At 42.4% G+C, this 12,081-nt stretch overlaps 1 protein-coding gene across 2 annotated transcripts in view; it reads left to right on the top strand.

Moving 5' to 3' along the window:
• LOC112459588 overlaps positions 1–12,081 on the top strand; it is a 336,860-nt gene that overhangs the window by 286,176 nt on the left and 38,603 nt on the right. For both annotated transcript variants that reach the window (XM_025023767.1, XM_025023766.1), the window contains exons 2-3: positions 1,061–1,238; positions 8,316–8,428. In XM_025023767.1, coding sequence (XP_024879535.1) covers positions 1,077–1,238; positions 8,316–8,428 — 275 coding nt within the window. In that variant the 5' untranslated portion in view covers positions 1,061–1,076. The remainder of the gene's footprint in view (positions 1–1,060; positions 1,239–8,315; positions 8,429–12,081) is intronic.

Genomic DNA, 12,081 nt, shown 5'->3' with positions numbered 1-12,081 from the left:
CTCTCTCTCTCTCTCTCTCTCTCTCTCTCTCTCTCTCTCTCTCTCTCACTCGCTCGCTCGCTCTCTCTTTGTGCGATGTGTACCGGTGGCATGGTACCGCGTCGCGCGGTGGTGCGGGGGCGTGAGACAATTAATCAACTGGCACAATCGCGCGCACCTACTCGCGCGACTCGGCCGAGCCCCGTGACTGATTCATTATGAGACCTTAATTAAGTCCCCGGACATTAGCATACCGACCACGCTGCAACCCCCTTCCCCCGCCCCACTGCGCTCCTCTTATCATCTACCCTCCGCTCTTCTGCATTCTTTTGATACGGTGTACGGTGTCTGATTTCCAGAAATTCGCGAGATTGGATCAGCTTGACCCTTGACAGAAATAAAAAATGATCTCAGTCGGCATAATTATTTAAGGAAAGTACTTACGGCAATTTGTACATTAAGTATTCTGGACTGAGTTAATGTATAATAATGTTAAGTAATAATGTAACTAGAAAAAAGTTTTATCAAATTAATCATTCCAATAGAATTATCTCTATGACCAATAAAAACTAAAATGTTTTAAATGAGTTTAATGTACTTGAGGATAGATCGTTTGCCAGCCAATTGCAAATTTGCATTTTACAAATGAAAAAAAAGTACGTTCATGATTGGGGAGGGAGAACGAAAGGTTTGAAAATGAGCGCAGGTGTATCCGTCTAGGATGGTTTTATCTTATCTCACGTGCCGGATGGCCCTGCCTTCCGACGCGAGAATTCTTTACTGGGCAGTTAGGCACCTCTGATAAAAACGTGTCGTTTCGCGGTTCCATACTAATGAAATTTTTCGGACACATTTTTATTTACTTCGTTAGAGTTGTTAAAAGTTAATTATTATTTCAAAATCTTTAAATTTTTCATTAAAAATCTGTATTAATTTGTAGCTCCAGTTACATCAGACGTTGCAATTGCCGGATCGAAAGTTTTTCGCGAAATAACGCGTTTTCAACCCCCGTCTTTCTCCCACGTTCCCGATAATAGGTCTTCGTCAATGAGATTAATCGGTGATCTTTTCGATTTTTCAGCACGCTGAGGTGGAGGATGGAGGAGCTGGAGACGCTGGAGAGCACGGAGTGCCCGGAGTGCCCCGGGCCGCCCCCTGAGTTCCGGTTGCCACCGCCCCCCCGGCCGCCTTTCCTCACCGAGGGCACTTTCTGCTCGGAGTCACCTCTTGCCGAGCTCGAAGACTGTGTTGCTATTCCGGTAAATGCTCTTTCGATCATTTCCCTTGATTCTTCTAAATTGTTAAGTATGAGAGAGAGAGAAAGAGAGAGTATGAGAGAGAGAGAGAGAGAGAGAGAGAGAGAGAGAGAGAGAGAGAGATTTAAATCAACGAGATGATTTTCGATTCAACCCCAACATTCCGCCACCCTTTTCCCCTGTGCATTTCTGTCTCGTAGTCTCATCTCCCGCTATTGTTGCCCCCCGTGGTTTATGCTAATGCCGTGCCACTGAATTTAACGTCTCGCGTGTACGCTCGTTTGCGTTTCGTGCGTCAGACGCGGATACGCCTACGTGCGTATGAACTCCGCGGAGGTCGTTTACAATTGAACCACCGGGGGTGAATATCTAAATCAATAATACGCCATGGACATTATAATTGTAGCGGGACATCGTTAAACATTATTGTTTTATCAGTATCGTTGTTAAATGTACTAACCATATAATTACCGTTATTTCGTTATTAAAAGAGAATACATGCGCACCAAGTAGAATATGAATTTACAATTTTATACTTCTGCTTTTTTTTCTGTGCCTGTCTTTTAACGTCTTATCGTTATCGTACATTTTTTGTCTTATGTGCCGTCGTTTATTTTTCATACATAAAAATATGTTTTATACATAAAAAAATCTTTAAAAAGAAAGGAGAAGAAAAAAGGGAGAGGGAAAGCACAGTTATATTATACCACGCTCACCCTCTTTCTAAAGCAAGATAATCAGTTTTTTACGTTTACAATTTGCCATTTTGCTAACAAGCATTTCGAGTAGCGAAACAAAGATATAATCTATAAAGAACATCACATTTCCTTTTATCTTTATCCCTTTATCTTTCTCTTTGCACCCTCCAAAGTATTCAATTGATAACGCGACGTGTATTATTCGTACGCGCACACACATACATGTATGCGTATACGGAAACATATACCTTCGATAATATAATGTATACATGTTTCCCTGCACTCGGGCCGCGAGATCGCATTACGCGATATCGATTGCATCCAGTCTGGACCGAAGGGAGCTTCCTTTTTCTGCTCTCCCATTCAACTCTACCGCCTATCTCTCCCCCGCTAGTTTTACTTTCTTCCCTGTGTCACCCCCCTTTTTGTGCAGTCGAGCTTCGTTAACGACCGCACGCTAATTAATCGGAGCGTCGCGTCGCCTGATCAAGATGCCGAACGATATACCTTCGCAGTATAGCGCGCGGATCAAAAGGGTGCAGGGGAACTCATCCGGTAACGCAAGCAAGGCATCCTTGGTCCACTAGCAAGATCAACCTTTAGATACCGCTGCATTCGTACGCTGTGTCCACCCCCGCGGCGATTGATTAGAGACAACGATTGTATGTACATTAAGCCTCTAGAGAGAACGTTGTCCGAAAATACAAGATTATCTCGAGTTTCTAACAAGCGTTCGCAATCTCTTGTCATTAATATCGTTTTTAATAAAATACTGTACAAAATAATCGTAATGTTATATAACTCAAAGTTGTATTTTAACTAATTTTTTTTTAAATTGGATATTTATTTCGGATGTTTCATCCGACGGATCGATGGGTCTCTCTGTTCCAGCGAGAATAAATAAAGATGATGTGAGGAATTCAAGATTAATTGGGCGTACATCACGTTTCACGCTGCAGAAACATTTTCACATTCGCGTACATTTGAGCTTACTATTATATTTGAGCGAATTACGCATCGGCGAACCGATACTCGCGCGCGACGAACGAACCGTCGGAAACGTCCTTTTTTTCTCTTTTCTTTTTTTATATTCTCCGAGACGGGCAATTTCAACGGGAGCAGATGACGTCTATCCAATAATGCACACATCGCCTAGCTGGCCGGAGCGCGATAGGCGACCGACGGCGCCGAAGAACAGTAGCCGCTCACCGATCCATAAACAATCCCGCGATGTTATCGCTTCCCCGCTCTCATGCACGACAGCGAAGGGAATCCTCGAACGAGGATCGATCGATCCCCGCGCCAGTCCGCCGCTGCTGCATCACGCTTGTGTGCGTGTGCGCATTGAACAGACTCCGTTTAATTGATATATCGTTGCCCGATCGGAGAACGCTATCTCTCAACTTCATCTGATGGCGCACCGACAAAAATATACACGCGACACCGCTTACATTTCTCAAATGGTCGAAATGAGTTGCGGATAACAAGAAAGGTGAAAGTTTCTTAGCGTCAAACATCTCTGTTATCACTTGTCGCGATTGCAGAATATCACCGCTGTTAAATTTCTCTTGAAGAGAATATCCTGCCAAACTTATATTATTATAAGCACGTATATTATATACATTTCTCATATTATCTCATATAGTATCAAGTTGGTTGTTGGTTAACGTTAATTTACACGGTATCCCGTATGTAAATACTTAACGACCAGATTCGTCTCAAAATTATTCACAAGAAAAAAAGCTAATTGAATACTCTATATATATATATATATATATATAGGCTTCGAAAACGCGTCACGCATCCCTTACCCGTCACAGCTATCCGCTTCCGCAATCAGGGAACTTTCACCCTCCCTTACGACGCAGTTCCGTTCGATTACGATCGTTGTTACGTTCATTGCGCTACGCGCGCGCGGCTTTCCACAAGGAACCCATTAATTGGATCTGGCATCGGGTTACCCGAGCTTCGATTCGCCCCATGTTCCACCGCGTAAATCCGGAAGCTCGTATGTGCTGCCCATATCCGACTTCGGCTGTGTCGCTCTTTCCTCTTCACGAAACTGCGTCCACAGCATGACCGCAAAAAAATAAGACAGTAAATCCTCGAAAATTCGAAGCTTTTAAAACCGATCTCATCACTATTTGTAAAATCTATTTTAGGCAACGAGTAGAATAGTAGATCAATTTACGTCGCCAAAAATTCACTTTTACCCTAAGAAATCGCAAGATTAATTTAATATTCACAATGACATGCAATGAAAAGTGCACACATTCCGCACAAGTGCACAAGTTAATTTATAACGTGATGAATTATTTGATAATTGCTTTGTTTAATCTCGTGAGCGCGATTGTAATCGCGTGTTTTACCAAAAACGTATCCAGATTATTATTCATCCCCGTGTACATTTTACCGCGGGCGGCAGGGAGCATCGCATCGTGGCGAACCGCATGCAGCTGCAAATACAACCACATTGTGCGTCAATGACACGGTGCATCGTGCTATTCGCTTTCTCTTCGCAACGGTAGAGTGATATTCGGTGACTTTTCCACTCTTTTCCGTTACCTCTCACGTAGGAATCCCTCCGCTCTCAATTTTCAAGAATTCGAGCTCGAATTTTGTTTCTCTTCCTCGGTTTTCCCCGAGTTTATCGTCTTTCTGGTGAGAATGACATAATACATCACGGCATGCTATCGGTATTTATTTTCCAAATTCTACCGCGCCAGGAAAATGGCGAACGGAAAGATGAAGAGAGGCGATCACTTAGAGGAAGGGGGATTCTCTTACTGACGCTGGTCTCTCAACTGAATCCATTAGCCAGCGCCATTAATATCCTGGTAATGATGAGCGATGAGCCACCGCGCGGAGGATGAAGCGGATCAGAAGAGAACGAGTTACTTTCAGATGATGTTAAGGGGGAAAGAGAAAGAGGGAGAAAGAGCAAGCGAAAAAAGGGAGAGATGAGAATAGACAGACAGATAGGCAGATCGATAGACAGGTAGATACATTACATTACGAGGAGTATGTGGAACGAAAGGAAATACACAATCTTTTTGTACAGATATAGAAATCACATAGAAAAATAATTAAATAAAATCAGTAATTAATAATTTATTAGTAGAAGAATAGTTATAATGAATAATCGTACTGTAAAACTAAAATAGTCCCAACAATTTTCTTTATCGAGATTATTAAGGTGTTGTAAGATCAGGCGACGTATAAGGACAGGCAAGCGGTATATGTATTACGCTCAGCAACGAGCAACATAATAAGACGATAAAATTTTTAATGCGATCGTAAAGTACGTTGCATAAGCGGATAAATTTCAACCATTTCAAATTTTAATTAAAATCTAAATTCGCAAAAAAAAAAGAAAGAGACAAAGAGAAAAAAGCATGGTGAAGGCAAAGGGGTACTAACACGTTTGCATTTCCACAATCACTACCGTGTAGGTGGCACGTATATTATATACGTGCTTACAGAAGCTGATAAATGCTGCTTTGCTTGGCCCACAGCCAAATAGCACGCCGCACAATGTATCTCATCGCTCGTGTATTCCTCATCGTACCTTTCACGAGGCGAGATACGCTCGTGTCGCGGTATATTAAACCTTTACGTACGGTAAATATATCGGTTAGCGACGATTAAACGCTGCGCCGGCCACTCGGCCGACCATTACGGCGCTTTAGTTATTTAATATTGCGCGAGTTGCCGGAGATAATCCGAGGTTTTTTTTTTTTATTATTTAGAGAAGGTGTATCAAAGGCATCAATGTTCGTAAGGGTAAATCTTGGGAGTCTTCTGTAATCCATTAAATATCCTGAAGGAACAAAAATTTTTTTTGTCAATTTTCAATTAACTGATGATGCGACTTTTTGTATTATGAATTATTTGCACCAACTTAGTGGAAGGGTCAAACTTAGCTATGACTTCCATTTTCAGCCATGGGAAATAATTAAGCACTCTTTCATCACGATCATTACTCAAGCTCGTTCATTCATCATTCAACCTCGCATTGAATATGTTTATCTTGACAAACTCTAATGTTACGAATGAATTTTATGGAGCTCGCGGAACTTTCAGTCGAGCAAAGAAAATGTTTTCAAGAACGAGACCCTTCCTCGAGATAAGGGAAGTCCCGGTCCACGTGACCTTTGATAAATATCGCCTTCTTTGATGATGCTCCAAATAACGCGCGTAACGTGATATCACATTCCGCACCGTGCATTGTGCCACGTCCCTCTTTAGCGTGAGACTTATCGATACATGTTTAATCAAACCTCCGACCAACCAAGAACCATGCCTCTTTCAGAGTGTCGCCAGGTAAATGAGAATTTCGCTCTTACAATACTTCTCCAGTCGATACGTCGAGGGGCCGAGAATGGAAACGGCGGCGGATCCGATCTGGCTGATCGGAACTACCTTTCAGCCTAGAGAATCCCATCTTTTTTCCGTGAAAATCACTTTCCCTTTTTCGCAAGCGGTCCACGTAATGCGCCGAGGAAAGCAGGCTTCCCCTCAACGCGCTCCCTTTCCTTTGCTTGCCTTCATACCCAGCACGTGTGCTCGGGCACTTTCCGGCACACCTACGTGCCTCTTATGAAGAATCCAGTCACAATGGCGGAGGGGCTGGAGAATCCGATACGAATTTCCGGCATTCCGTTGCGCCGCCGTCGCCGATATCGAAATCGAATATACACCCAGTTCGAGAAACGAGGAATTTCGGCCGCGAAATTCTCCACCTCTTGCGCCTCCCTTACCTTCCAGACTTCCCCGCGCGGAGACGTAAATGAGGGTCGCGGTGGTATTTCACGTGGTTATCGATATGAAAGATTCACGATTGATCCTCCTTTCGGATCGGCCTTTCGCAATCTCCCCCCTTCTTCGTCGTAACTACTACCTCGAACGAGATTATCCGCGAAGGGAACGGTATCACATCCGGAAGTCTTCTTATGAGATATCGAGAGGAATGAATTTTTAAATCATTAATCCTTTATAAAACTCCGGGAAATTAATTCTTGAATTTTTTATGAGGACTTAATTAAACCGCTTTAATCCGTAAGTGCGCAGCTTTGCATATGACGTATGCAAAGCGACTTTTCGATGTTCCGTGTACTTTTCTCTTATGAAGTTTAAACTGAAAACGCGCAACTTTGCACTGTAAGGCCTATTTGTAAAGAGTCTTCTGTTCCCCTTTCTTTCCCATTTGTAAAGGTATTTCCCATTTGTCAAATTAGTAAAGAATTTTTTAAATATTTTTTAGGGTTTCTTAAGCAGTTATTATTTATTTAAAAAATACTCAGAATGCTATGAAAAATTGCGCATTTGAAGATTAAGTTTCTATTGAACTATCAAGTTTATTCGTTATGCATACTGTAAAATAATTCACATTAATTATAAATTATCTTGAGAAATTGTTTTAAGGAAACTGATTTTGTAACCACATTTTGTGAGACTATTTTTGTAACCTCTATAGACCGTAGCTACAAAAATATTTTCTGGTAGAAGCATTAATTCATTTTTGTTATAAATATGGCATGTATGTATGTGGTTTAATGCTTGGCTTAATTATGGCTGAGCGGTCAGCTTTAAATATTAAATGCCACAAATAAAAGGACAGTGATAAATAATACTATATGTATACAAGAAAAACGGAGGTGTGTGTAAGTAGCAACTTGTCTATGCATAAACGATGGCTGTGTAACGTGCGAGTTTTCCTTTATGTTCAGGGTAAAAGCACGTCTTTACGACGACGGCGAGCACAAAGCTGCGCGCTGTCTCGATTAAATCTGTCGGAATGAACGAATAAAGTTGTTTCCACGGCGATTAATTTGCCTCTTCCGGTGTTATCGCGCCCGCGACGGCCGCGTAATAACACGGTAGCGTCGCATAATACCATACCGCGCAACGTTGTTTTTGCAACTTTCTTTTGTGAGAAAATGAGGAAATTTATACCTGCGATCTCATTATCAATCACCGCCGACACGAACCGGTTCCCGGTCGCCTTGAAATCCGAAATCCGTTCGATAAACGCGCAATAGACGATCAGTTCGCAAATTAATGTAGCGAATTACCGGCGTAAAATAATGTCGAGTTGAATTTTAAGAAAATTCAGCATGGAACTATTCTCACGACTATTCTATGATTCTGTTGAATAAAGTTGATATTCGGAGTATCGATTTATAATATCACGCGTATTTCAATATTATGCTATATTTTGATACGGAAATCAATGAATATCCACGCCATACATATTGCAAGATATACTTGCATAATAATAAGCAGGATCGTCTGTTTTCTACACAAATATGCTTATATCATAATATTTTGTTGCTTTCACAAAATAAACGTCCATAATCTAACGATAACTCTCTCTTTCCAGATGATCGACGCTTCCTATCATACGAACCCGTCGTTGCAAAGCACTGCCCTAATCATCACCTGCGCGGTGGTCCTCCTGCTGATGGCTGCGATCGTGTCTGTCGTTTTCTGGAAGTAAGTAAATCTTTCTCTTTCTCTCTTATCGTTTGCTCTTACCGGTCACACGATATGGCGACAAGTACGACGCGATACGGTAAAAATTTCTGCGAGGTTGTGCCGTCGATGGTCATTTCTCACAATGAAACGCCGATTTCGTTCGCGCCGGGACGTCGTCGTGCAGCCTCGTGTTTTCCAAGTCCGAGGTCGTTCAGCATGTAACCGTATTTCAAGGGATCGAGAGCAGAGGCCACCCTTGAATTCTTACGCGATCCGAAGAAATAAAAAGGGACGACCACATGGTGAGAGAATAAGAGCGAGGTCGTGCGGGATTTGGGAGAGAGCGTTACCGATTGCTCCAAAATTAACCAAAAATAGAACAACGAGCGAGAACGAGAAAACGGGCGTTTGAGCATCCGTCGGTTTGTTCCCGACAGCGCTCCAGTTATTCTGCCTCCTCGTACCGGGCGATGATCTATGGCGCGGTGAGCCGCACCGAGGGGTAGCTTTAGGTCTACTCGGGAAATGTTACTTCACGGATACCGTAGTCGATGGTCAAAATGTCAGCTATTGATATTCTAAGATTTAGTGAGGTCTCTGTTTCCTTAGAGAATGTATTTATTCTGCCGAAGATAATATGATATTTGAATATTATTATAACATATAATTTTACAAATTTTGTAATTTATTATTATTGAAAAGATTAGAGTAGCGCCCTAAATGTGAATAGAATAGATATACGTTAAGTACAAGAAAATGGATACTGAGAATAAATGCATCTCAAATCTTAAGGAACTTTAAAACAACTCACAAAATATTCACATAGTTACAGGACTTGTACTGTCATTTGACTTTTTATGATACGATTAAGCAACTTTTTCTGATGACTAACGAAGCGATCGAGAGGACGTAGATGAGAGTGTTGCTCTTGAGCGTATCCTAAATTACCCGAAAATGGAGCACCCGAAGACGCGGCGAGAAAGCCTGCCACTTTAATTAATACCTAACCGTGTTTCCGACAGCCTGTGGCTCTGGTTCCCATATCGTGCACCAAGATCTAGGTCGCGGTGAGATTAGATGATGACTTCGTAATTAACGAGGATGCCATCTTGCGCTCTCGCACAAAAAAAATGACCGCGCGCAATATCGTTACATATAACAATTAGCGGAGATGACGTTGCATAATAAGTAAAACGCCACGGTAATTTCTTCATTTGAAATTTTGCTTGGAATTTTTATCTGTGCGCTATCTTGAGATACAAGCAGCGAGGAAGGAAATAGGGCGACGTCGTCGCACTAATGGGCCCTAAATTAGCCAAAAACAAAGCCTTCCCTGGTTTCCCCACTACAGTCTGCCACCGACAACGCCGGTTCTTGCTCGCAGTACCGCGTGCTGATCTACAAGCAGCCGCAGTAGGTAATTTATTTAGAGCACAGCGGTAGCCGAGAACTTTTCGACCGTTCTCCGGAAATTTTCCGGAAAGAAATTCGCACCTATGTTCCGTTCCGTTCTTTCAGTTACGGGATTTGCCTTTTCGGTCGTCCTTTGAAAATTTTAGAAATTGGAGCGTATACTTTTCTTCTTTGCAATACATGACATTTTGAAAATATATGAGACACTTAAAAAATATATGAGACACTTTGATAATATATGAGACTAAACTAAAGAATTGTCTCACGAGCGTTTCGACCTTTACTACGGATTCTCAATGAGAGAACAGCATGCCTGATTGTCATTCCAGAGAGTCTTAAATTAAAGCAGAAATAGGCCATTCCTGAAATGGGCGTACGCCCAGGCGCTGTTACGTACCACCGACAGCGGAACAACGCGCCAGTAATTTGTGACACGGTGGCTCATGCTAGTCGGCACGGTTTCGTGAATTCGCGGGACACGGGAAAATACATTTACCGACGTCCGGGGTAGCTTACTTGGGAGATTTACGGACACAGCCGCGGGCGAAAGCTCCGTTGCGCCGTTGTCGCACGTTGATTGGCCGCGCGGTAAAAAATGGAGCGGCTCGATAAGACGAATAGGAGACACGTGGAAAAGTTGACAATTCGACGGGCGACGCTTTCGAACCTTTTCGTAGGTTTGAGAAACCGCGCGTTTTTTCATGATTGCGAGTTCTTCGTCGAGCCGGTTGATTGTCGTCCTTTTCAATTCCCTTCGCTTTCAATAAGAATCAGACCTCACCTCATTTTTCATTTAATCTTAAGCAGGATAAGATAAGAAAACATAGTGAGCAATTCTTGGTAGAGTAAAAAGGTTCTAAAAAGAAGATCAAGGAATTTGCGGAACGGAGATAACGTCAGCGATATGAAATTTCCTGTGCACGGACGAAGACACGGATGTCCGTCCAATCACATCGATTAATATTTGTCTTGCATGCTTCGCTTGTAATCTCAAATACATCTCCCGCCTAACTGGTTCGACCGTTTGCATGATCCGATCTCTGGATCATTCGACGGACTGACAACTCGCGATTAACTCTCCGCTAATGAGCTGCGAATCCACGCCTCTCGTAGCTCTATCTGATGATCGATCGGCGGGACAGCGGGCCAGAAACCGTCGGTCGAGAGGACAATTTTGGGTAGCACAGTGCCTCGTATTCACGATCGAACGTGGTTCTATGGCAGTGGCCCTCGAAGACACACTCGTCGCGACAACGGCGGCCCTGTTTTCGCGCGTTTTATCGTAATGCCGGGCCATTATCGACGACCACGCTGCTAGTATCTCAAGTGTTACCGGTTCCCCATATTTGCGCTTTGTGGGTGGCTATCGTACGACCACTCGTACGCCAGAGTGAATTAGGACCGACCGCAATAAAATTAGATATCTAACAGAGACGTGTCAAGATACCTCTCTCTGGTTGTAAGTTGCTCAGAAAATGACATTATAAAACGTGAATCTTTATGTTAAGATCTGGGTCATATTTATTTAATTCACTTACAAAAACCAGACACAAGTCTGATATTTCTTCTTTTTTTAAAAGAAGTATCTCCTAAGTCCTAAAATAATTAAAAAGAAACGTTTTCTTTGAACGAAGACTTCATAACAAGATTCGAAAGGCACGAAAAGTGTAAATAATTATATTCTCCCTTTTCTTGATGAATTTCTCAATTGTTAAGAATATAGAATTGAATCAAAAAATCAAGTTTGCATATAATTCCTGCGCAAGTTCCCGCTGCGAAAGATCTTTCGCTGGAGTTTCTCCGCCATTCGGGACAATCGTGACTCTGTTTTCGCGTTTATCGTAATGGCTGTGGTCCATTATCGAGCGTGACGTCTCGAGTGTTGCGGCGTCTCGCGGCTCGTTACTTTGTGGGTGGCATCGGCCTCCTTTTCTCGGCATTTCTCCGCACCGTTTCGCACGCTCTCGCGGTTCCTCTCCGTTCTCGTGGTCGTCTGTTCTCCATATTATTGCGATGTTCTCCTGGTGCTTGTTCCTAGCGCGAAACGCAGAACCGTAACCACTATACCTGAATGAAAGCGATCTAAAGAAGTTTAAAATTAAGCGAGATCTATAAATTTAAGATGACAGTTTCTTTCATGAGATTTTTATTTAAAATTGAATATGTGAGTACGAGAAAAATGTTACATAAAGATATTAATTATAAACGTGGATCTCGTATTAAGTCTTTTTATCTTTATATATCTTGTTTGATGTACA

This window comes from Temnothorax curvispinosus, unplaced genomic scaffold, assembly GCF_003070985.1.
Source record: "Temnothorax curvispinosus isolate PA1 unplaced genomic scaffold, ASM307098v1 QBEX01009969.1, whole genome shotgun sequence".
Taxonomy (NCBI): Eukaryota; Metazoa; Arthropoda; class Insecta; order Hymenoptera; family Formicidae; genus Temnothorax; species Temnothorax curvispinosus.
Note: the sequence above shows the minus strand (reverse complement) of the source record. Positions and strands in the feature narration are given on the sequence as shown.